This window comes from Salmo salar, chromosome ssa20 (genome assembly GCF_905237065.1).
Source record: "Salmo salar chromosome ssa20, Ssal_v3.1, whole genome shotgun sequence".
Taxonomy (NCBI): Eukaryota; Metazoa; Chordata; class Actinopteri; order Salmoniformes; family Salmonidae; genus Salmo; species Salmo salar.
This window is the reverse complement of record NC_059461.1, coordinates 48051589-48078792: the sequence shown is the minus strand read 5'-3', so window position 1 is coordinate 48078792 and position 27204 is coordinate 48051589. Positions and strand designations below refer to the sequence as shown.

The 27204-nt window shown below is 44.4% G+C and overlaps 1 protein-coding gene across 1 annotated transcript in view; it reads right to left on the bottom strand.

Annotated features, from left to right (window-relative positions):
• Positions 1-459: 459 nt before the first annotated feature.
• The window catches only part of LOC123729232 (tetratricopeptide repeat protein 9B), a 46055-nt gene continuing 19310 nt past the window's right edge, over positions 460-27204 (bottom strand). Inside the window, exons 2-3 of the mRNA XM_045703514.1 lie at positions 5090-5272; positions 460-4873 (exon numbers count right to left, since the gene is read on the bottom strand). Coding sequence (XP_045559470.1) covers positions 4779-4873; positions 5090-5272 — 278 coding nt within the window. The 3' untranslated portion in view covers positions 460-4778. The remainder of the gene's footprint in view (positions 4874-5089; positions 5273-27204) is intronic.

Below are 27204 nucleotides of genomic sequence, written 5' to 3'. Positions count from 1 at the left end.
TTTCAGCAGGTCTACCCCGCTGGGCACAGATGTCAGTTCAATGTCTGTCCCACATTGGTTCAACGTCATTTCATTGAAATGACATGGACACAATGTTGATTCAACCAGTGTGTGCCCAGTGGGATATCTCTTCGCACCATCCATCTTTTTCTCCCCTCCATCTTTCCTCCAATGCCTTTCTCAGCACCTCTCTCTCATCTACTCCTCTCCTCCACCGCCTCCCCTCCTCTCTCTCTCTCTCTCTGGAGCTCAGGGAGCAATTAAGCAGGGCAGTCAGTAGTAACAGAGATTATTACCTTTGGAGGGAGAAGAGAGGGGGAGCGAGGGAGGGAGAGGGGTGTGCAGAGAGAAGTGTGTGTGTGTGTGTGTGTGTGTGTCTGACTGTGTGCTGCTGTTACCTCCTATGGTGAGGTGTCACCATGCACTCAGACAACCCTGAAGACAATCAAGCAGGCACAATTTCATTTTCCTTTTCAACTTTATTTATAGTCGTCATTTACCAATCAATAGTGCATTCCCGGGCTAGCAGTTCAATGTAACCAGTTATCACGTCCTCTAATGTGAGGAATTGGAATAGTGAATGGACGTTTCCTCACATGGTCCAATGGGAAAAATGTACTTCTAACCATGATGTACTCATCTTCAAGTCCTACTCTCCGGTAATAAGCAAGCGAGAAAAGAGAAAGGAAAACAGATTTTCGGGGGCACTTCGCTGCTGTAACTCATAAATAACTTCTACTGTGTAACTGGTTTGGTTCCCCAACGCCCACTTTCTTCAACGAGATCCACTGTCACTTTGTGGGGTTCACAAACTCTTAGAGTAGGGTATGGACTTTCCCAAAACAGGGGACAACAAATCCTACTTAACATCTACACACACAGACACCGTGACAGGGAGCCTGTGGTGCAGCTACACCAAACTCACTTCCCCCTTCGCTTGCGTGCTCGTCAATTGATAAAATTACTCAATAAAGTACAGCTTTTAACAGCCATTCGTTTTTCTTTTCAGTTTCGTATTTTGTTCACAATTGTTTCATAACCACAAAAACGACTTTGACATTTGACAAACATGTACCTCAATGACATCAAAGGAAAGAGAAGAAAAACTGCCAGTATTTACTTTCCCACTTTAGTTTGTGCTTTTGCCATATCTTTTCAGAACTAGACTGCTAAAGAGACAATGTCGCTCTCTATCTATATTTGCACAGACAGCACGTTGTAACATTATGCCCACAATAACTGGTCCAGGGTCATTCCTTTGTTTATCTCATAATGGGTCATGTTAGGGCAGGGGTGGAAAGAACTTAGCCCTGACCTGTTTTTATGTGTAGACAGTAACCGTAGACATGGAGCGATAATGACTCAGCATACTGGGATAACAACAGGATGGTGGACGGATGCCTTGGAGATAGGACCATGGGGAGAAAAGCTATTCCCAAGAGGGCCATGTGTGAGTAGGCCCAGCTCAGCCAGCCATAGGGACCAATACAACACTACTGCACAGCGGTGAGGTTCAGAGAGTAAGAGACAGATATACACTGAGTATACAAAACATTAAGAACACCTGCTCTTTCCATGACGTAGACGGAACCAGGTGAATCCAGGTGAAAGCTATGACGTCACTTGTTAAATCCACTTCAATCGGTGTAGATGAAGGGGAGGTGACAGGTTAAAGAAGGATTTTTAAGCTTTGAGAGAATTGAGACATGGATTGTGTATGTGTGCCATGCAGAGGGTGAATGGGCAAGACAAAATATTTAAGTGCCTTTGAACGGGGTATGGAAGTAGGTCCAGGAACACCAGTTTGGGTCAAGAACTGCAACACCGCTGGATTTTTCAGGCTCAACAGTTTCCAGTGTGTATCAAGAAATGGTCCACCACCCAAAGGACATCCAGCCAACTTGACACGGAACTGTGGGAAGCATTGGAGTCAACATGGGCCAGCATCCCTGTGGAACGCTTTCTACACCTTGTAGAGTCCATGCGCCGATGTTTGGTATACTCAGTGTATATTTCATTGACAATCCCGATTATTATTATTACATTTTTTAAATGATGTTAATATTGTTAAATATATATCCATTTGCAAAGTAGGCTTGGCAATGCGGACATTGAAACGTCATGCCAATAAAGCAATTTGAATTTAAATTGAATTGAGATCGAGGTAGGGAGAGAGATTTTTGAGATTTTGGAGATCGGGGAAAGGGTGGAGAGAATGAGAATCAGAGAGAGAGATAAAGAGAGAGAGAGAGAGAAATAGAAAGTACGAGAAAGAAAGAGAGTTCTTGGTGCCTCTAGCTTTTTCCACACCGTGTTTCTGTACCAAGGTGTTAACCTCGCCCGAACCTCTTCACAACGCTGCTTTAACATAATCCCATCTCCACAGTTTCAGAGTGACATTGCACTCCTGCTGTGTTAGTGGTGCTGCTGGCCCATTTCCCTCTACAGTGGAGCGTCTCTGGATCACACAAGTTTTCTCCAGGCATCGCACTGCTGCCTCTCCAGAGTCCCATTGACACCACAGGAGGTTGGTGGCACCTTAATTGGGGAGGACGGGCTCGTGGTAATGGCTGGGGCAGAGTAGGTGGAACGGTATCAAATACGTAAAAACTCATGGTTTCCACGTGTTTAATGCTCTTCCATTCGCACCGTTCCGGACATCATTATGAACCGTCCTCCCCTCAACAGCCTCCTCTTACTGATACACTTTGGTCCCAATTTCCCTCATATAGGCCACAGGCAAATGATGAGATCTGTTATCGTTTTGATATTGTATTATCCACTCCTCTGAAGTTCTTTTGGAATTCTTCTTCTCACCTTGGCCAAGGCAGACCACTGCTGCTGACCCTAATTTATTTCTGTATGGGAGCATATAAGTCTCATAAAATGACCCTACACAAGATATAAGATACCGAGGTCTTTTTCAGGCTATAACGCTGACTACTCCATTAACCCATTCTACATTTGAAGGGAGCATAGAGGGTATTAGTGGGATACATTGGAATGGGGGGAGCAACCTGCCATGTTATAGAAAGCAATGAAGCATTATCCCTGACATCCAAACTGGCTTCCCCTCTGAGCCACACATTACCATGCAGGGGCTTGCACATAGGGTGAAGGAAACTGGGTTACACGGTATTAGAGGGTGGAATTAAGGTCAACTCAAACCTCTCCTTAGAACAGGGCAGGTACATCTAAGTATTTCTCTAAATCCTAGAAACCCTTCAGGCTTTATCAGCATCACTGGGATTGGTATTTAGAAAGTATGCAGTGGCATGATGGTCTGTATGTGTAATATGTCATTATCTGGCCTTGCCCCAATCACAATCCTCCCTTGTCTTGGTCGATCACTACTGTTGTGTAATCTGCCTATAGACAGCGATTTATGTAATAATTTATTTTCTGAACAGATTTTTGGGGTTTGTCGCAACACTGACATCTACCAAAATATATCACAATTCAATTCGGAATCTCAAATGGCACACTCGTGTTGATGTTTTTAATTGACTGGATTGAGATGGCTGACACACTTCAGACGGATACGGCATGTGCGATCGGATTCCCTGCACGAACACTGCCAAGAGTGTCTTGTGATGTCACTGACGCCTGGGAAGATTCAGCATGAGTGATAAAGGGCCTGGAAGTAGATCTCAAGAGTAGAAATCAGAGGAGAACTCTGTGCTGCCAAGGTTGCTTGATGGAACCTCAATTCCACTGGCTATTTTCCATTGTGACATCATTAGCTAGAAAGCGGAGAGGGGGGGGGGTAACAGTCTGACAACACAGCACATTCCAGGGGGGATTGGACAACAGATTCAAGACACCGGTTCACAAAAACACACCTGCTACACAGCGGAACAGCGAGTCCGTTGGGAGTTAGTGTGTTTTGTTCCTTAGAAAGAGAAAGGGCACACATTTTGCTTCATAACAACTGATAGTCGTAAGTACAATGAATATCAACAGAAGGCAAAAGAAAATGATCAAAGGACAAATTACAAACACTTGAACTAGCCCTTGAATTTAAAAACCGTCCAGAAATAGTGACAAGATAGTACAAGCTGAAAACGAAAAAGAAGACTGATTGAACATGAGCGCAAAGGCCGGGCTTGTCTGAAGACTATTCTGTATTAAAAAGACAGCGATGTAGCCTGCTAGCTAGCCTGATCTGTACTGTACTGGGGGGGACAATCTCTCTCAGGGACAAGTCTGGGTCAGTGACTTTCAGACCTCCATCCATTGTGACAGGGCAGAGTCAGGGTGTACAGTTGAATTGGCCTAAGGTCTTGATATGTGTACGCCACTTGCTTTCTCCTAAACTCCTTCCCCTGTCCTCCCCTGGTCCCTTTCCCAACCCTGGACCTCTCCTCAGTCCTCACATCGAAAGAATAAATAACATTTTTACACCTTTACTAAATTACGCAATGTTCTTCGATCATATATTTTTTGAAGCAGTTTTTTCATTCGGACAACCATGACTGTTTTGTATGAGTATAGTACAGTATTTCCCTTTGCTTCGTTTTTTCTTTGTTGGCTTGACAGTCTGCATCTCTACTACAGAACAACAGCGCCTGGGGAAAGAAGAGAGACAAGGAGGAGAAGAGAGGGGGAGAGACAGGGCTTTTTCTGCCCTGTTCTTTTACATGGTTGTAGCGCATCGCTCGGGCCAGTCATCAATGGGACTGGGCTCCATAAAGGAGGAGAGGAGGTCAGAGAGGAGAGGTGACGTAGGATGGGTCATAGCGCAGGCCATAGTGACAGAGAGGCCAAAAGGTCAAAGGTTAGCCAAGGGCCTCTTTGCCGCTCTCTCGCTCCCGCTGACCCTCCCTACTCATCTTCATTTCCGTCAACTGGATGTACCGCAGCACGTTTGTGTCTGTGTCATAGAGAGGGAGGGAGAGGAAGTGAGAGAGAGCAAGAGAGAGAGGAGAGAGAGAGAGAGCGAGAGAGAGAGAGAAATAGAGGGAGATAATTGTTAGTGTAGCAGCTGGCATTAGGCGACATGTCCTGGTAAGATGACATGAGTAAACCAGATTCTCTCTTTACTGACAGACATTGAAAAACACTGACTGGCAGTACTGTCTCAGCCTACCTGAGGGCTCGCGGTTCTTGGCGTCACGCAGGTAGCGCAGGGCACATTCGTAGTCGCCCAGGTGGTAGCAGGCGATGCCGGCGCGGTACATGGCCTTGAAGTGGTCCCTCTGGTGGCCCAGCACCTTCAGGCAGTACTCCTTCACACGCTCGTAGTTCACCAGCTCTGACTGCAACAGGCAAGCTTCACAGAGACAGGGATGGAAAGAAAGTAAGCAGTCATTTCTGTACTATTGTGCATTCCTTTGAAAATGTTGCTTGGTTTGCTCTTTTCGTGCCAGTATAGCTTGTCGGCATCGGACTGAATTGAGAGAGAGAGGGGTAAAAAAACAAAAAGAGTTTGGACAGGTTGGAGAGAGAGAGAGCGAGAGAGAGACGGCAAGAGCTGATGTGCCACGCCTTTTAAACAGAGTACAATTCAGCGACCGCACTACTTCTTCAGGATGAGAGGGAGATAAAAATAGCTAGAAGCTAGGACGCTGCAAAAAAATAAATAAAAATATGGTCAATGTATTACACATTCAAATACAGAATTTATCTTATGCTGTTGAGTACATTTAAAAAGAGAGAACTGCTGTTGAACTAGCCCCGGAAAAAGAGGGAGGAATCTAGCTAACTTAGCACACCTTTAGAGTGAAGGATTATTACTGTAAAGCTTTATTTTCCTGACAGGGCAGACACGAAGTGGGAAGAGGGGGATGAGATGAGAAAGAGAGGGAGTTAGAGAGAGAGGGAGAGAGAGGGAGAGAGAGAGATGGAGGGTTGAGGGAGAGGAGACAGGTTCACAGGGAACAGAAGAAAGATACAGGTGATATATGGGGCAGGAGATAGTGATGACACTATTGAGATATGGAAAGGTAGAGTTCAGAGAATAGCACTTTGGAGACACTGCGTTTCATTGTGGTCATTAATCGTATGGGTGTCATTAGTACACACACACACACACACACAGGCAGACAGGCACACACACATTTTATTGCAGCTTTTAGTCCAGTGAAGCTGTTACATTTTACACGGTGGGTTATCTCAGGGCTTTCTGTTCACTCAGTCCAGCGCCCAAAAGCTCTTGGCTGGTTTTAGTCTATACCTTTGATTGACAATTACTACTCCCTTCCTCTCCTCCTCTGCTCTCCTCCTCCCCTCCCTTCATACTTGTACCCTCCCCCGTCATACTGAAGCCTGTGTCAGTAAAAGCCTGTGTCTCTCTCTCTCTCTCTCTCTCTCTCTCTCTCTCTCTCTCTCTCTCTCTCGACGTTTCCCTTGATCCTCCACCTCTCCCTGTCTTCACCACTTTGTACTGGTCTCCTCTAACCTTTCCCTCTCTACCCCCCCCCACCACCACCACCTCCCTCCCTTCCTTCCTCCCTCCCTCCCTCCTCTGTCTCTGCCCTTGACACACAGACAGCTCTGTGAATAGCATGAGTCAGGGTCTATTAGCTGGGAGCCAGGGTGAGTCAGGAGTGAGAGACCGGGAGAGAGGGAGGGAGGGAGGGAGAGGGGGACAGGGACACAGTGGGAGGAGGGAGGGGGACAGGGGGAGATGAGAGGGGCAGGGTTACACTGGGAGACAGTATGTGTTCCAGCGCTTGTCACCTTCCTGTCTCTGGGATAGTGTGTGTGTTTGTGCGTGGCGAGCGTGGCGAGCGTGCGTACGTGTTTGTGTCCTGCAAATACGCCAATTGACAAGATAGGATAAGGAAATGGAGCCATGTTGATTACTTCTAGCTTTGGGCGTCTGACTGCAACACAAATGCGTCACTCTAAGTAACGCGACATCCCATCCAATAGATCTCTACCTGTTTGTGTTCTGAGACTGTCTACAGACTGTCTACAGACTGTAGGTTGAGACCTGCTACACAGTTCATTTCAGTCCTCTCCAGAGTCAACAGACGTCAAGTACTGGGTCGTTCCACGAATGTAGTGGATTTTGGATAGTGTAAATTAGTAAATAACTATACATTTTACCGAATTGTAACATTTCGTCATAAAGAGCACAAGGGGTTAAATAAAATAGATGAATATAGTAAGTGCCAATGAAGTGCTATTAAAGTTAGTGTTGACCGTATCATGGCTGAGGTTTTCATCTTAAATCCGCCATAAATCCCCTTTGTGACAGGGGGAATGAAAGCATGTTCTGTGCAACAGAGAGGCTACTGAATGCAAGTCTCACTTCTTCTTCTTTACAGGGTTGACGTGTTATGCCCAACGCGCTCAGTTTTCCACCACAAAACACCCGAAAACAAAAAAGATTGGAACCAGCTCACCCGATTTTGCACTCCGACTTGTTCAATGTTTCTTTTGAAAAAATAATGAATAAAGGAATAGTTTCATCGCATTAAACCGAGAGTTCAGTTCACGTCAAATGGTTGACCTCAAAATGAGGGACCGACGTAAATCAATCACTAATCACATGAAATAAATAATAATGATGGTGAAAACGTTGAGATATTTGGGGATTAAGTCTTTATTCATATTAAACATATGATTTATAAAATGATCCAGGTAGTCTATATTAAAGGGAACTTAATTTAATACTACAGACTTTTAAAATGCAATATTGGTGCACAATTTCTACTTAAAATATAAAAGGGACGCGAAATGTACACTGGTCGTGGAACGACCCTACTTCTGCTGTTCTACCTCCCTCCCTCCCTCCCTCCCTCCCTACTGCTGTTCATCTACCCTGTTTTTAAACCCACAATGCCTCCAGACATGTATGCCTACACTTTCGTGACACTAGACCTTGTTCCTTCGCATGCAATGAGAAGGCGGGTTGGGAGGGACGAGATGGGGGAGCAGAGGGGTTGGCACACACACACGCGCGCGCGCACGTACAAGCACACGCGCGTAGTTCAAGCGAGTTCAAGTTACTCGAGCCACTAGGGAGCTAAAATAGAAAGCTAGGGGATGGAGAACTCTCACGTTTGATAAGTGGATATGACTCAGCAGCTTTGAGATCACAACAGAGGGGCCAAAGGTCAATTCGTTTCCTCAAACTCAGCTGCTTTTCTAAACAGTCTTCCTGCCAGCCACACCGGATTCCCTTTGTGTACTCTAGATATGAACCATATTAGTTTTTCCATCCAGCCAACTATAAAAACATGGCGGACATTTTCCCCCGTCTTCCCTCCCTCCCTCCCTCCCTCCCTCCCGTCCATCCATCATCATCCTCCAGGGGTAAGGGAGCCTGTAGAGTACAGGAAAGCTTTCAGGGGATTCCGTTACAGCACTTAATGGCCTATGCAATGGCTAACGCTGTTAGTGTTCTCTTTTCTCACAAATACACAAGCTCGTACACACAAACACATGCACGCGAGTGCACGGGCACACAAAAATATGTATCGAAAATGTACATAATTAAACCGTGTAAAAACATGGGCCTGAACAAACACAGGTGGAAATATGCATGCACACACACACGCATACACACACGCACACATACACACGCACAAAAACACACGCACAAAAACACACACACACTGCACCTTGACCACACCCCACTGAGCCATCAGACAGATGGATGGGTTGTCAGGGTAAACACATAGAGGGCTGCATCCGGACATGGTGTGATAACGCTAGCATCATCAGAGCCGGCAAACCATGGCCAAAAGGCTACTCCACATTACAGCACGAATGGACTTTTCCCTCTACCCTGCTCTTCTCTTTCCTCACGCCCAGTTTATTCCTTTTGACAGAAACCCAAAATAAACTCTCACTTCAATCCATTGTTATCATCGCCCGTCCACTCTTCTAGCTCTCATCACAGAGAATAACACACACACAGAGAGAGAGAGAGAGAGAGAGAGAGAGAGAGAGAGAGAGAGAGAGAGAGAGAGAGAGAGAGAGAGAAAGGCTATCTAGGGAGAAGCCAGGAAAGAGCTGAGTCTGTAAGTGGTTTGGTGATGGCCTTGTGCACGTTGAGTTAGTGTCAGTGATCTGAAAACACCCTCTCTCTAAGGATTCTCTCTTTCATATTGCTAAGCACCACACCGCACTGGGACACTGAGCAGACTCAAAGCAGGAGGACGAGGAGGAAGAAAAGGAGGAGGAGGAGAAGAAGGGAGGAGAATGATAGTGCGACATACTTGGGAAAATGGTGGAATTTACCAGCTTCTTAAATCTTTTTGGGGGAAGAAACCTAACAGGTGCAATGACAGCTTCTGAGGGAAAGTGGGTGTGTGGGTGTGCGTTTGACAGAGAGAGAGAAAAAGAGAGTCTGAGAGAGAGAGAGAGAGAGAGAGAGAGAGAGAGAGATGCAGCGAGTGGTTTAACACATTCTCGGAATCCTCACACTAATGTGCCTGGAGCATTTTGTCTGAAAAACAGAAGACTGCCTTTTATCCCAGAGCGGGGGAGTCAGAGATGGGGAGAATAGAAGTCAGAAAGAGAGACAAGAGATTAAAGAGAGAGGACAAAGGTGCCCGATAGAAAAATAAAAAGATCAGACCACAAAAGAAGAACGAGAAAAGAGCGAGAGGCATTTAGAGTGTACGAGGAGAGAGAGAGCGAAATAAGCTCTGTTGTAATAAACAACGAGAGGAATAAATATGTTGAGGGTTAATAGGGATAGGGAGACATACTCTAGTGTAAATGAAGGAGTGAGGAGGAGGGGCGAAAAACAAAATGGTCGAGAGACATGCCAAACAATGTAAAGTAAGAGAAAACTCTGCATCGATCGACTGCCAGCGTTCACTCTTCCTGTCTCTTCCCACTGCCTGATGAGGAGGACTCTCTCTTTTTTTTCCTCCCATCTCACTCTCTTTTCCTCGATCCCCTCACACTCTCTCTGTCAGGGCCAGCTGTGCGCCGGCTAATTTAAAGCCACTGATGGGGGTGATCAGTTTGCTGTCCATCATTGTATAATTAGTTGACACGTCCATTTTCACGCTACCTAACCTCCATCTACTTGTCATCCCGCCGCTTCCCCGTCTCCTCTCCACTGTGTCATCATTGACCTCTGACACTCACTGACCAGAGCGGATATAGTGACCGCTGCGTCCCTTGAATCACTGACACACTGTCTCCACTTTCTCTCTCTCTCACACATATTTTACAAGCGTGTATTAATACACATGCGTGAATTGGAAATGTGTTTTTTCCCCACACTCCCTCACACACCCTCCAAGAGTGGGAATAGACATTGAATTTACATCTGAGCCCAGTGGGGGAGTCAACCATTGTCAACAGCAATCCTGGAGCAATATGGGTTAAGTGCCTTGCTCAAGGGCACATCGACGGATGTTTCACCTTGTCAGCTCGGGGATTCAAACTAGCAACATTTCACTTAACGACCCACCGCAAGGCTACCAGCTGCCTATGTAACAGTGTAGGTTCCGTCCCTCTCTTCGCCCCAACCTGGGCTCGAACCAGGGACCCTTGCACACATCAACAACTGACACCCCACGAAGCATCGTTACCCATCGCGCCACAAAAGCCGCGGCCCTTGCAACGCAAGGGGAAACCCTACTTCAAGTCTCAGAGCGAGTGACGTCACCGATTGAAACGCTATTAGCGCGCACCACCGCTAACTAACTAGCCATTTCACATCGGTTACACTCACCCCCCCTTTGACCTCCTCCTTTTCCGCAGCAACCAATGATCCGGGTCACGGCACCAATGTAACAGTGTAGGTTCCGTCCCTCTCTTCGCCCCAACCTGGGCTCGAACCAGGGACCCTTGCACACATCAACAACTGACACCCCACGAAGCATCGTTACCCATCGCGCCACAAAAGCCGCGGCTCTTGCAACGCAAGGGGCAACCCTACTTCAAGTCTCAGAGCGAGTGACGTCACCGATTGAAACGCTATTAGCGCGCACCACCGCTAACTAACTAGCCATTTCACATCGGTTACACCTAGTGCTATGAGCCTGCCTCTGAACCCATGATAAAGCCCAACCTCAGCTCCACAAGGACATGCTGATGTATTGGCTATCTGGTGTCTGCACGTCAGAAAACAGAGTATGCTGGAAGACATAAGGATCTAGTACCTAGCTGATACTCAGGTGTTCGATAGTTTGGATATCTGGTATCTGAAGGTACAGAGGGTGGGTACTCCACTCCAACCCTCGTAGTCCTACCAGCCCAATCAACACACACACATGCACACAGACACAGACAGACAAACACACACACTAGCCTGCGTGTGTGAATATAATGCCTGCAGTGCTATCACACTTCAACATGGCTACTCTCTGCATACACAGATTCTCTCCAGGCCCGCTAATAATAGCTCCTTAAACACCAGTCTACAGTGAATGTGTGTCTGTCATTCAGGAGGACAGGGCAGGGCCGGAGCTGCTGCTGCTGCTGGCTGCCTTTAGTAGCAGATTGGCTCCAAAGACGTGACACAGCACTGTCCTCCTCTCCACCCTTCTACTCTTTCTCTTTTTTTCTTTCTCCTCCTTCTCCCTTTTGCACTTGTCTACCTCTCTCTGTCTCCCTCCTCTTCTCACCCAGTGTTTTTGTGTCTTTTTCCGTTCTCCGTTCAGCGGGTTTCTTTCCCTTATCTGGAAGGAATGTGAAATGTCAGCATAATAGTAGAGAGAATGATTTATTTCAGCTTTTATTTCTTTCATCACATTCCCAGTGGGTCAGAAGTTTACATACACTCAATTAGTATTTGGTAGCATTGCCTTTAAATTGTTTAACTTGGGTCAAACATTTTGGGTAGCCTTCCACAAGCTTCCCACAATAAGTTGGGTGAATTGTGGCCCATTACTCCTGACAGAGCTGGTGTAACTGAGTCAGGTTTGTAGGCCTCCTTGCTCGCACACGCCTTTTCAGTTCTGCCCACAAATTTTCTACAGGATTGAGGTCAGAGCTTTGTGATGGCCACTCCAATACCTTGACTTTGTGGTCCTTAACCTCTATGGGCTAGGTGGGACGCTTGCGTCCCACCTACTCAACAGCCAGTGTAATCCCGTGGCGCGTTATTGAAATACCTAAAAAATGCAAAAACTTCAATTTTTCAAACATATGACTATTTTACACCATTTTAAAGACAAGACTCTCGTTAATCTAACCACACTGTCCGATTTCAAAAAGGCTTTACAACGAAAGCAAAACATTAGATTATGTCAGCAGAGTACCCAGCCAGAAATAATCAGACACCCATTTTTCAAGCTAGCATATAATGTCACATAAACCCAAACCACAGCTAAATGCAGCACTAACCTTTGATGATCTTCATCAGATGACAACCCTAGGACATTATGTTATACAATACATGCATGTTTTGTTCAATCAAGTTCATATTTATATCAAAAACCAGCTTTTTACATTAGCATGTGACTAGCATGTGACTAGCATTCCCACCGAACACTGCCGGTGAATTTACTAAATTACTCACGATAAACGTTCACAAAAACATAACAATTATTTTAAGAATTATAGATACAGAACTCCTCTATGCACTCGATATGTCCGATTTTAAAATAGCTTTTCGGTGAAAGCACATTTTGCAATATTCTCAGTAGATAGCCCGGCATCACAGGGCTAGCTATTTAGACACCCAGCAAGTTTAGCACTCACCAAAGTCAGATTTACTATAAGAAAAATGTTATTACCTTTGCTGTTCTTCGTCAGAATGCACTCCCAGGACTTCTACTTCAATAACAAATGTTGGTTTGGTCCCAAATAATCCATTGTTATATCCAAATAGCGGCGTTTTGTTCGTGCGTTCAAGACACTATCCGAAAGGGTAAATAAGGGTGATGAGCATGGCGCATTTCGTGACAAAGAAAATCTAAATATTCCATTACCGTACTTCGAAGCATGTCAACCGCTGTTTAAAATCAATTTTTATGCCATTTTTCTCGTAAAAAAGCGAAAATATTCCGACCGGGAATCTGCGTTTAGGTAAACAGATGAAAGAAAATAAAGCATGGGGTCGACTCGGGCACGCGCCTAAGCCCATAGTACTCTGATCGGCCACTTGCCAAACGCGATAATGTGTTTCAGCCAGAGCCTGCCTCGATATCATTACGCTTTTTCCCGGGCTCTGAGAGCCTATGGGAGCCGTAGGAAGTGTCACGTTATAGCAAAGATCCTCAGTCTTCAATAAAAAGAGCCAAGATGAACAACAACTTGTCAGACAGGCCACTTCCTGCATGGAATCTCAGTAGTCAGGTTTTGGCCTGCCATAGTTCTGTTATACTCACAGACACCATTCAAACAGTTTTAGAAACTTTAGGGTGTTTTCTATCCAAAGCCAATAATTATATGCATATTCTAGTTACTGGGCAGGAGTAGTAACCAGATTAAATCGGGTACGTTTTTTATCCGGCCGTGTCAATACTGCCCCCTAGCCCTAACAGGTTAAGCCATATTGCCACAACTTTGGAAGTATGCTTGGGGTCATTGTCCATTTGGAAGAACCATTTGCGACCAAGCTTCAACTTCGTGACTGATGTCTTGAGATGTTGCTTCAATATATCAACATAATTTTCCTTCCTCATGATGTCATCTATTTTGTGAATTGCACCAGTCCCTCCTGCAGCAAAGCACCCCCACAACATGATGCTGCCACCCCCGTGCTTCACGGTTGGGATGGTGTTCTTCGGCTTGCAAGCCTCCCCCTTTTTCCTCCAAACATAACAATGGTCATTATGGCCAAACAGTTCTATTTTTGTTTCATCAGACCAGAGGACATTTCTCCAAAAAGTACGATATTTGTCCCTATGTGCAGTTGCAAACCATAGCCTGGCTTCTTTATGGAGGTTTTGGAGCAGTGGCTTCTTCCTTGCTGAGTGGCCTTTCAGGTTATGTCGATATAGGACTCGTTTTACTGTGGATATAGATACTTTTGTACCTGTTTCCTCCAGCATCTTCACAAGGTCCATTGCTGTTGTTCTGGGATTGATTTGCACTTTTCGCACCAAAGTACGTTCTTCTCTAGGAGACAGAACGCGTCTCCTTCCTGAGTGGTATGATGGCTGCTTGGTCCCATGTTGTTTATACTTGCGTACTATTGTTTGTACAGATGAACGTGGTACCTTCAGGCATTTGGAAATTACTCCCAAGGATGAACCAGACTTGTGGAGGTCTTGGCTGATTTATTTTGATTTTCCCATGATGTCAAGCAAAGAGGCATTGAGTTTGAAGGTAGGCCTTGAAATACATCCACAGGTACACCTCCAATTGACTCAAATGATGTCAATTAGCCTATCAGAAGCTTCTAAAGCCATGACATCATTTTCTGGAATTTTCCAAGCTGTTTAACCTGTTATGGCTAGGGGGCAGTATTTTCACGGCTGGATAAAAAACGTACCCGATTTAATCTGGTTACTACTCCTGCCCAGTAACTAGAATATGCATATAATTATTGGCTTTGGATAGAAAACACTCCAAAGTTTCTAAAACTGTTTGAATGGTGTATGTGAGTATAACAGAATTCAAATGGCAGGTCAAAACCTGAGAGATTCCTTTACAGGAAGTGGCCTGTCTGACCATTTCTTGAACTTCTTTGCCATCTCTATCTATTACAAAGGTTCTCTGCTCTAACGTGACACTTCCTACGTCTTCCATAGGCTCTCAGAGCCCGGGAAAAACCTGAATGTCGTCATTCCAGCCCCAGGCTGAAACACATTATCGCCTTTCTCAAGTGGCCGATCAAGGGACTGTGGGCTTAGGCGCGTGCACTGGCCGCCCCCGTCTTTGTGATTTTTCCTCTGTTTGCTGAAAAGGAGATACCCGGTCGGAATATTATCTCTTTTTTACGAGATAAATTGCATCAAAATTGATTTTAAACAGCGGTTGACATGCTTCGAAGTACGGTAATGGAATATTTAGAAATGTTTTGTCACGAATTGCGCCATGCGCGCGACCCTGATTTACCATTTCGGATAGTTTCTGGAACGCACGAACAAAACGCCGCTATTCGGATATAACAATGGATTATTTGGGACCAAACCAACATTTGTTATTGAAGTAGCAGTCCTGGGAGTGCATTCTGACGAAGACAACAAAGGTAATAACATTTTTGTTATAGTAAATCAGATTTTGGTGAAGGCTAAACTTGCTGGGTGTCTAAATAGCTAGCCCGTGATGGCTGGGCTATGTACTTAGAATATTGCAAAATGTGCTTTCACCAAAAAGCTATTTTAAAATCGGACATATCGAGTGCATAGAGGAGTTCTGTATCTATAATTCTTAAAATAATTGTTATGCTTTTTGTGAACGTTTATCGTGAGTAATTTTGTAAATTGTTAGTAAATTCCCCGGAAGTTTGCGGGGGGTATGCTAGTTCTGAACGTCACATGCTAATGTAAAAAGCTGTTTTTTGATATAAATATGAACTTGATTGAACAAAACATGCATGTATTGTATAACATAATGTCCTAGGTGTGTCATCTGATGAAGATCATCAAAGGTTAGTGCTGCATTTAGCTGTCTTCTGGGTTTTTGCGACATTATATGCTAGCTTGAAAAATGGGTGTCTGATTATTTCTGGCTGGGTACTCTACTGACATAATCTAATGTTTTGCTTTCGCTGTAAAGCCTTTTTGAAATCGGACAGTGTGGTTAGATAATTGAGAGTCTTGTATTTAAAATGCTGTGAAATAGTCATATGTTTGAAAAATTGAAGTTTTTGTATTTTTGAGGAATTTGTAATTCGCGCCACGCCTATCATTGGATATTGGAGCAGGTGTTCCGCTAGCGGAACGTCTAGATGTAAGATGTTAAAGGCACAGTCAAGTTAGTGTATGTAAACTTCTGACCCACTGGAATTGTGATACAGTGAATTATAGGTGAAATAATCTGTCTGTAAACAATTGTTTGAAAATTACTTGTGTCTTGCACAAAGTAGATGTTCTAACCGACTTGCCAAAACTATAGTTTGTTAACAAGAAATTTGTGGAGTGCTTGAAAAACCTGTTTTAATGACTCCAACCTAACCGACTTCAACTGTATATATATATATATATATATATATATATATATATATATATATATATATATATATATATATATATATATACCTATGAAGTTGATCACATTGATATTTCTTCACTTGTAAGCATAATTCAACCCCCCTTCAGATGTAATCCCCAACATCCCTGTCAAGGTTTCTGGGAGAATTTTAACATTAAAAAAAAAATCTATTAATTTATTCAAGTCCTGAATGCTCATTGATTGATAGGACTGAGGGGCATCATTTACACCCCTTGTTCCAATTACACCAATGAGCTTCCTGGGTTGCTGTGTCCCTGCAGTAGTGAGACAAATGCAGACCCATATCGTCATTAGACACACACACAAACACACACATCATCACTTATCATTAGACCTTCTTGTTGCTCGTCTGAGCGTTTCAATATGAGCCTCTGTGTACGTGTATGCCTCGGCGACATCCACAGCACCCTCGGAGGCTTCCACCCATCTATGGAGTGCTGAAGACTAAACTGCCAAACGAGCAGAGAAACCGGTGTTTTCCTCCACGCCTCTCTAATTGCCATCCCCGGATGGCGCCACGGCGCTTCTCTCTTGCCACTCTCCCTCCCTTACCCCCCAAAACCTCCACCACCCATCCACTGCATTGCTACATCACCCATAATAGCAGCGGATTCAATTCATAGCTCATCTATTGAAATATTCATACGATTGAAATAGCTTATCCTTGTAATGACTTCATCGGCAGTAAGATGACCTCAGCATGCCCAATGTGAATAGTGCTCTCATATGTAGGGGATGTGGTGGTCATGTGTTTTGTCAGCCGGTTATTATCGTTGCAAAGCCTGCCGGTCTCACGGTAATTGACGTTAATTTAACATAAACACGTTTAGCATCTCCAGGGCTCCATGCATACAAGCCTCATTTTACAAGCAGTTGATGCGCTGATCTACTTTTTTAAAAAGTCTAATAAATCAATTGAATATACACCATCACATTAAATCTATTCTTTATTGTTTTTCAGAAGAACAGAATATGAGTTGGCTTACTGTATGTTATCTGGCTACGCTCCATGCCATAGGCTGTAGGCTTGTTCATTTAGCACACTAGATATGCTTATAAGTCCCGTGCCATTATTTTGATATTATATGATCTTATAGTAAGAAGAATATAACTGAACTTGGCTGAATAAAATATAACGTTTATTTTCCTATTCCGGAGCGAGTGTGCGTATGAAGTGGCTACGTTGAGCGTAAAAGTGATCATTTTAAACTGCGCCTATACAAGACATTTTGAGTTATTTGGCAACTTAAGTTGTGAATGATGCAAACCTTAAAACATATTCGAAATCAAAACATATATGGGCTGCATGAAAGTCGCAACAAAAAAACCTGCGCTCTGTTCTTTGCCTCAGGCGGCACACGCTGTTCTCCCAAGTGATCATATTTTCACCCATCAGGCTACTCTCAATTGAATCGTGTCTTTGCTAATATGTCAAATTAGCTTCGATTTAGAATGTCTCATTATCAAATAGGCAGGAACAGGGGCGGGGGATAAAAGATGTCATCTGTATGCACTCGAAAAGCGAATGGAGGCCACTTTACCGCCGGTTAGTTTTTCACTCAGGCTACTGCAGTTATTTCACTCCACACATCAACCACTGTGTGAGGTGCATGCAGCCTCCCGCTGCGCGACTGGTGGTATTCCGCCCAAACTCTGTATGCCATGGCCTCTCCAACCCTGTTCCTGCAGCTACCCAGCGCTTCATTTGGGAAACCAAGTGAAATCTGTTCGCGAAAATCGATAGTAAAAAAAAATTCACAACAAAACATATTTAATTAAACTGTTGATGTGACAGGTTAAAGGAAATACTCATAGCCTGTTATACATTAAAAAGTATTAGTAAGTTCATAGTATGTGAGGATCTTAAAACATCTAAGGTTAAAAAGATCATGCATTCTGTATTAGTTGATAGAGATTGATAACATTCATAATTGTGTTAAAGTTAAAATCCATCAAGCGTACAAAAGGTAAGAATTGTAAAAGGAATGTGTAAACGTTATATTGATTACTTTATTTTGTGGTGCCTAATTGAAGGGGAAAAGTGTTAATCTGTGATCTACTAAATGCTCTTTAATCTATGAGCCTGAGATCGATTGCTCTGGTCTCCACCCAAGTTCGCGGGGAAATCGCGGTCTTTTCCTCATTACAGTAAAAGTTCTCATTGAAAACAATACCGTATCACTCTCGTGATTATTTCTCCCCTTTTTCAGGGGCGTAACATTTTTGGAGGCTCCGCTGAGATTGCTGCTCAGATGTCCAGTTTCCACATCCTGGTCGCTGAATTCCGAGCCAGCTAAATCCCCACATAACAACTCAGGCAGGCTGCAGTGAGGAAAGTGTTGCTGTTCGAGGAGAGCTGGAAGTTGGTGGTTAAGTACGTGTCAGCTGAGGCCATTGATCGACCATCAGAGACAGTAAGGACCATCTAATTCAGAGTCAACTCCTGCACAGTAAAAGTTCCTCCTGTTCTGTCATCATGACGACCGCCTTGGAAGAACAACAGGAAGAGGTAGTAGGAGAATTGCACACCCTGACTAAAGACAAGTTACTAGAGATATGTGATTTCCTTGACATCTCAGGTGAACAGAGAAGAGATGTTCAAGACAAATCCCGCATATCATTGATGACTCACATTATGATGTTCCTTGAAAGAGAGGAAGTTGCAGAGTTAGAAGATGGCGGCATGTCGGAATTGTTGCTACTTAAAGACAAAATGACAGAGATGATCAGTGGCATAGATAACAAAACAGGGCAAACTGACCATGATATTGAAACAGCCGGAACACATCACAGAATAGAGGAACTGAGAACTGCAACCCCACAACAAGGGGTGGGAACTGAGCAGATTACTGCAGCCAAAGCCAGTGATTCTCTGCGTCAGCCCCAACCCCATGCTAATCTTCAGGTGAGCGTGCCGCTCTCACCCAGTGCACAGCCTAGCTCATACTGGCGCAAAGAGTTTAACATTTCTGGTCAGATAGGTGAACCGGGCCAGAAAGATAAACTGATTTTTTTCCAGCCTTGCCCATCAGATCGAGAATGGACTTAACAGAGGCTATCCTGAGGTAGAAATAGTAGACGCAGTAGTCAGGGCTATTTCTCCAGGCTCACAGCTACGCAGCTACTTGGAGGGTAAACCCCAGCTAACTCTTCCCACACTTAGATGTATCCTGCGTTCCCACTTCCAAGAGAAGAGTGCAACAGAGCTTTACAAACAGCTAGCTTCAGAAGCACAGCATAGCAAGGAGACCCCTCAAAGCTTCCTGATGCGCGTCTTAGATTTGAGGCAGAAAGTACTGTTTGCATCCCAGGAGTCAGAATCAGGGCTTAAGTATGACTCTGCTCTAGTCCAGCGCATGTGTTTACACACAGTCCTTACAGGTCTCCAGAGTGACAGTATCAGGATAGACATGCAGCCTCTCCTGCTAGATAGCGAAACATCAGATGAGGTTTTGCTAGAGAAGCTTAACATTGCTTGTGCTAATGAGATAGAAAGACGAAACAAAAGGCAGTTTAATGCCCCACAGCCTGCTACAACGGTAAGTGTAGTCCAGTTAGAAGATACGCCATCTGCAAAGTGTCCTGGGAAGGAAGCCAAAGCTAAGATACCCGCAGAACTGTTAACAGAGTTAGCTGAACTTAAGACAGGTGTAGCTTCTCTAAAAGGTCTCAGTGCAGAGATTGCTCAGATTAAGGAGACATTACAGCAGCCTATGTTTCAGTCACCGCCTTGTGCCTATGCCCCACCTCCAGTTAGGAGGCCAGATAGGGACCCCCAGCCACCTGTTTCCCATCAGCAGTATTACAGCAACTACAGTCAGCCCCAAGCACCTGACTCTGCTCAGCATCAATATGCACCTAACCTGTATACCAACCGCTCTGCTCAAGCTCCAAGGAGGTGTTTTGTCTGCCAGCAGGCCAGAACAGATGCACGCTGCACACACTGCTTCCGATGTGGGAGTGGAGAACATTTTCAAGCTGGATGTAAAATCCGGGGGAGTCAGACCATCAAGAGAGGCCCCTTTAAACGGGGAAGGGTTACCGCTGAGGGACAAGTGTTAACCGTAGCTACCAAAAAGTCCCAGAAATGTGCAAATTGTGCCAGAGAAGATTCATTTGAGAACCTGAAACAATGTTCATCATGTAAAGAGACACTGTACTGTTCCAAAGTATGTCAAAACCAACATTGGACTAAACATAAGAAAAAATGCACTCACCTGAAAATTGACTCTACCAGTGAAAAGGTTTCCTGCACAGAGGAAAATGCCCACTCTTTACCATCCCTAGCTCAAGGTTGCCACCCCCGTAAGGTCACCTCGCTAGTCGGCAGACAGTGCCTTATTGAGTGTCACTTGAATCGCCACCACCTCCAAGCTCTATGGGACACAGGCTCTCAGGTATCGGTCATTGATGAACGATGGAAAGAGGAATCTCTCCCAAACGCAAGGCTGAGAGATGTTTCAGAAATCCTGGACTCACCTGACGGTCTAAGGTTGACTGCAGCAAATGGGACTGAAATGCCGTACCTGGGATGGATTGAAACAACTTTTCGGCTAGCCTCTGAAACTGACCAAACAAAGGAACTGATCATCCCAGTGCTGGTAATGAAAGGCTGTCACCTATCGCATCCCATCATAGGTTTCAATGTTATCGAGCACATCCTGACAATGACCGACAAGACTAAACAATACAGTACAGTAAAAACAGCTTTCCCAAGCCTCAAAAGAAACAAGGTGAGAGCTTTTATACAGGCTGTTAGCGCAGAACAGACAGATGAATATGCAGTGAAAACCAAGAAAGAGAAGGTTGCTGTACCAAAACACAGTAGCATTCAGATTGAGTGCCGTGTAGCTTCCCAGCCTTTCAAAGAGGACATGACAATGCTTTTCCAGCCAGACCTGAACCCGCAGTGGCCAGACGACCTTGAGTTCTTTGACACACTAGTCAGAGTCAGGAAAGATGTTTTTCCAGTTATCATGCTTGATGTCTCTAACCCCACTGACCACGACATTGCCCTGCTAGGACACACAATAATTGGTACAGTACAAACCATTATGACTGTGTTACCTGCCCAGGTCTTTGAAAAAACTGTCACCCCAGCCACAGTGAATCACACAAGCGTTCAAACCCCATGTACTGCTACTGAACAGTGGGATCCACCAGTAGGTTTAAATCACCTCACCGAAGAGCAGCGAGAGGTTGTTAGGCAAATGCTTAGAGAAGAGTGCCACTCCTTCTCCAGATCAGACAATGACATTGGCTGTATTGAACGATTGAAAATGACTATTTCTCTAAAGGACTCTGAACCAGTCAAGCGCACATACATGTCAGTGCCCAGGCCACTGTATCAGGAGATGAAGGGTTACCTTTATGACCTCATAGCCCAGGGCTGGGTTAGGAAGTCAAACTCTTCATATTCTTCACCTGTCGTGTGCGTTCGGAGAAGGACGGGACCCTCAGGTTGTGTATAGATTACAGAGACTTGAACAGAAAGACACATCCCGACCACCAGCCCATCCCTCGGGTCCAAGACATCATGGACAGTTTAGGTGGTAATTCCTGGTTCTCCCTCTTAGATCAGGGAAAAGCGTATCACCAGGGGTTCATCTCTGAAGAAAGCAGACCACTGACAGCATTTGTGGCCCCATGGGGACTCTATGAGTGGATACGTATGCCATTCGGCCTCATGAACGCTCCTGCAGCTTTCCAGCGGTGTATGGAGGAGTGTTTGGAAGGGCTCCGGGATAACATCTGCATTCCTTATCTGGACGACACGCTAGTTTTCAGTAAAACATTCGACAGCCATGTGAATGATGTGCGAAAAGTTTTGCAGCGTCTCAGAGAGTATAGCATTAAACTCAAACCAAGTAAGTGTGATCTCTTTAGCCTGTTAAGGATACCCTAGGATAGGGGGCGCCACAGCGCATTTTGAAAAAAATGTGTTCCCATTTTCAACGGCCTACTAATCAAACTCAGAAGCTAGGACATGCATATACTTATTATATATGGATAGAAAACACCCTAAAGTTTCTAAAACTGTTTGAATGGTGTCTGTGAGTATAACAGAATTCATATGGCAGTCAAAACCCCGAGACCGATTGAAACAGGAAGTGGAGTTCTGAATTGTGGACTCGACTTCATCACTTTGCCTATTAATCACACCGTGAGCAATGGTTCACTGAGCACTTCCTATTGCTTCCACAAGATGTCCCCAGTCTTTTCACAGTGGTTTGAGCCTTATACAGTCGAAACTCAGTGAATGAGACACATTGGAAATTGGTCACAGGGGATGGGCCATCACCATTATGACGTCGGCGGCCCAGTCTACCCCCACCTTTGGAAATGTTTCAAAACACTCTGCAATCGTCCCCGTCGAATCTGATTGGCTCTCTTGGTGTTACAGGCCCTGAAGATGAATGTTTTACAACGTTTGACATGTTTGAACGAACCTAGAGGAAGTAAAAAGTAAATTTTCTGAAACTACTGTCCCGCGCACGTCGGATGATTTGGAGATAGCCCTAGGACACGCTACCAACAGCAGGCTAATGGAACATGAATTATGGACTTTTTCGACCGAAAATACATCTGTTGTGGACCTGGGATTCCTGGAAGTGCTTTCTGATGAAGACAACTAAAGGTAGGCGATTATTGACAATATTATACAAGATCAGATGTGACTTGAGATTGTTCCAAGATGGCGCGACGCTAGTTTTCTAGGCTAATTTTCTGAGTATCGCATCTCCTTTTATCGCAAAGTGTGATAACCCAGTAAAGTTAATTTAAAATCTGGTATGACAGGTGTTCTCAAGAGATATTCATCTATAAATGTTAGATTGACAATATAAATTAAAAAAATTGTTTTCGAATAATAATAAAAGGAAGTATGCACTGTTTCCCGGGACGCATTTGAGGGGAAAATAGTTATCAACGTCAGACGCCGATGTAAAATGCTGTTTTTATATATAAATATGACCTTTATTGAACAAAAGAATGCATGCTGTGTGTAACATGATGTCCTAGGTGTGTCATCTGATGAAGTTTGTAAAAGGTTAGTGCTGCATTTAGCTGTCTTCTGGGTTTATGTGACATTATATGCTAGCTTGAAAAATGGGTGTCTGATTATTTCTGGCTTGGTACTCTGCTGACATAATCTAATGTTTTGCTTTCGTTGTAAAGCCTTTTTGAAATCGGACAGTGTGGTTAGATTAACGAGAGTCTTGTCTTTAAATAGCTGTGAAATAGTCATATGTTTGAGAAATTGAAGTAATAGGATTTTTAAGGTTTTGAAAATCGCGCTACAGGCTTAAAGTGGCTGTTACGTAGGTGGGACGAATTCGTACCGCCTAGCCCAGAGAGGTTAAACCCCAGGTCCGTTATTTGGGCAGAATAGTGTCTGCAGAGGGCAGCCGAGTTGACCCAGCCGATTTTGAAGCAGTAAGAGCATTGAAAGAAATCAGACCAGAGACTGTGGGCCAGCTCAGAAAAATGCTTGGTTTACTCACTTACTACAGACAGTACATCAAAGACTTTTGTAGGAGGGCCAGCTGCCTGTATGACCTCCTGAAAGCAGATTCAGAGAAATTACCTCACCACCCACGAAAAACAAAAAAAGTAAGTAATGTGGTGCCCTCAAACAAGCCAATCCTGTGGACTGACCAGCATCAACAGGCACTTGAACAGCTGATTGAGTGTTTGCTTCACCCACCAGTCTTAGGTTTCCCTGATTTCACTCAGCCATATTTTGTACACACTGATGCGTCACACCAAGGCTTGGGAGCAGTTCTGTATCAAAAGCAAGATGGGAAGCTTAGGGTCATTGCTTATGGCTCTCGAACCTTAACAGCAGCTGAGAAGAACTATCACTACCACTCGGGCAAGCTAGAATTTCTAGCTCTAAAATGGGCAATCACTGATAAGTTCCGTGATTATTTGTACTATGCTCCGACCTTCACTGTATACAGCGATAACAACCCGCTCAGCTACATTCTGTCTACTGCAAAACTGAACGCAACCACTTCCAGGTGGGTTGCAGAATTGGCTGATTTCCACTTTACAATAAAGTACAGGCCAGGCAGAGAGAACGGTGATGCAGATGCTTTGTCAAGGATGCCACTGGATGTAGAGTCACTGATGGAAGGATGTTCTGAGGAGCTTCCACCAGACACCATTGCCGCCACGATACAAGCAGTTGAGGTACAGAAAGAGGCTGTTGTACCTTGGTCACTTTCAGCTGCATCTATGTCAGTATCAGCTGAAGGTGAGACAACCACTGCAACAATCAGCTCGATCCCAAAAGATGGGATAAGAGAAGCACAAGAATCTGATCCGGTCATCCGTCCTGTGCTCAATTTCAAACTGTCTGGTTCCAAACCGCCAGTTAAAGAGCAAAAGGAATGCAGTCCAAAGACAAAATGCCTATTCAGGGAATGGGACAAATTGACAATAGACAGTGATGGCATTCTGTACAGAATCACTACAGCCCGCAAGCAGTTAGTTCTACCAGAGCAGTACAAAGGTAAAGTAATGGAAGAGTTGCACAATAACATGGGACACCAAGGTACTGACCGCACTGTATCACTAGTACGTGACCGCTTCTTCTGGCCATATATGCAAGCTGACATCGAGCACTATGTGACTAAAACTTGTAGCTGTGTCAAGCAGAAAAAGCCAGCCCATGAAACAAGAGCTCCTCTGACAAACATTGTGACGACACAGCCATTTGAACTGGTATGTATAGACTTCCTTCATCTCGACAGATGCAAAGGGGGATATGAGTACATCCTCGTGATTGTTGATCATTTTACACGTTTCACTCAAGCCTACGCCACCACATCAAAGTCAGGTAAAACTGCTGCAAATCTCATCTTCAATGACTTTGCCCTGAAGTTCGGGTTCCCGTCCCGCATCCACCATGACCAAGGGGGAGAATTTGAAAATCAGTTGTTCCATCAATTAAAGAAACTCAGTGGCATGGCGGGGTCCAGAACAACACCCTATCACCCGATGGGGAACGGTCAAGTGGAACGCATGAACAGAACAGTGTTGCAAATGTTAAAGACACTGAGACACAAAAGTCAAACTGGAAGGAGTCTCTGAACAAACTGGTTTATGCCTATAACTGCACCCGTTGCGAAGTGACTGGCTATTCACCATTTTATCTTCTGTTTGGGAGATCACCCAGGCTTCCAGTTGATATGCTCTTTGGATTGTGCACAGAGGCAGGTTCCAGTAACCAGCGAGACTACGTGGAGAACTGGAAACGAGGGATGGAAGAAGCATACGCCATTGCAAATGAAAATGCTCAGAAAGCCGCTGAAAGAAGTAAGAAGTACTATGACACTAAAGTTAGGAGTTCAGTGCTACAGCCTGGCGAGCGAGTTCTGATTAAAAACCTGACACCAAGAGGAGGACCAGGAAAACTCCGTAACTATTGGGAAGATACAATTCACACAGTAGTGAAACAAATGGGTTCAGACCTGCCGATTTATGAATTGAGACCAGAAAAGGGTAGGGGACGCTCCAGGGTCCTGCACAGAAACCTGCTCATGTCCTGTGACCACTTACCTTTTGAGACACAACCAGAAATGACCAAAGATGACAAAAGTCAGAAAAAACGGAGACATCAGCCTGAATCACAGCCTCTAGATTCTGATGAAGACAGCGGGGATGAATATGACTTTCATCATGAGCCGCTACAGGTTCCCACATCTCCTACAGTACCTGAGGAGAGGGATGCTGAACCAGCAAGAGAGGGGGCACACAGGCCCCCACCAGTGAAACAGACAGTTGCAGTGCCAGTCCCTGATACGCTACCAGCACAGCCTCTGGTTGAAAAGCGGCTGGAGGAGACAACAACAGTTAAAGACCTGCCTGCTGAGGAGATGAACTTGCCTGCTGAAAATGTGCCTGATGATCGTCCACCAAGTGCCTTTCCTTCATTAACTGCTGCTGCTGAACCTGAGGAACCAGCCTACCAGCTGCCACAAAGAGAGAGACACCCTCCAAGACGTATCACCTATGATCAGCTTGGTATCCCTTCCTGCTACAGTATCCAGCCACAGTTGTTCCCTGTCTACTCTGCACCAGGAATGGTTCCATGGCTACCATCACTACAGCAATGTTACTTTCAGCCACCTTACATGTATGGGCTTCAGCAAACATGAGGCTACAGAGTTGACATGTTTGACCATGGACTACTGACTGATTTCACAGACTGTCACAAGAGACAATTTGCAGACTATGCATATAGATCATTAAAATTGATGGACCGTTAATCAATTGTATGAGAAAAGACTGCTTATGGACTGTTTATACAGCTGGTCAACAGATATGGACTGTGAAAATAACTTGTTAGTTATATTTGAACTGTGATCCTTGACCTCTGCTCAAGTACTACCTTACAGAAGAGGATTTCCTAGGTCCAGTGCAGACAGACTGTTGAAGAACACGATGTTGGTAATGTTGGGACAACATTTATTTTGTCGGGGAGAGTGTGACAGGTTAAAGGAAATACTCATAGCCTGTTATACATTAAAAAGTATTAGTAAGTTCATAGTATGTGAGGATCTTAAAACATCTAAGGTTAAAAAGATCATGCATTCTGTATTAGTTGATAGAGATTGATAACATTCATAATTGTGTTAAAGTTAAAATCCATCAAGCGTACAAAAGGTAAGAATTGTAAAAGGAATGTGTAAACGTTATATTGATTACTTTATTTTGTGGTGCCTAATTGAAGGGGAAAAGTGTTAATCTGTGATCTACTAAATGCTCTTTAATCTATGAGCCTGAGATCGATTGCTCTGGTCTCCACCCAAGTTCGCGGGGAAATCGCGGTCTTTTCCTCATTACAGTAAAAGTTCTCAGTGAGGAAACAATACCGTATCACTCTCGTGATTATTTCTCCCCTTTTTCAGGGGCGTAACATTGACAGCCCCTCTCTATGGCACTACAGAAAGCAATGAAGGAGAGAGCAGAGATGGCAACGCACAGTGGTGAGATATTCTGTGTGTGTCAGCATATTAATTATGAAAATATAAGAACTTCCCTATTACTAGGCTATTCAAAATCAAATAGCCTAAAATTATATTGAATTTCTAACTCTGAACTTGTTTAATTTTGGAGTATAGGCTAGAACAATTATGTACCAAAGACATCTGT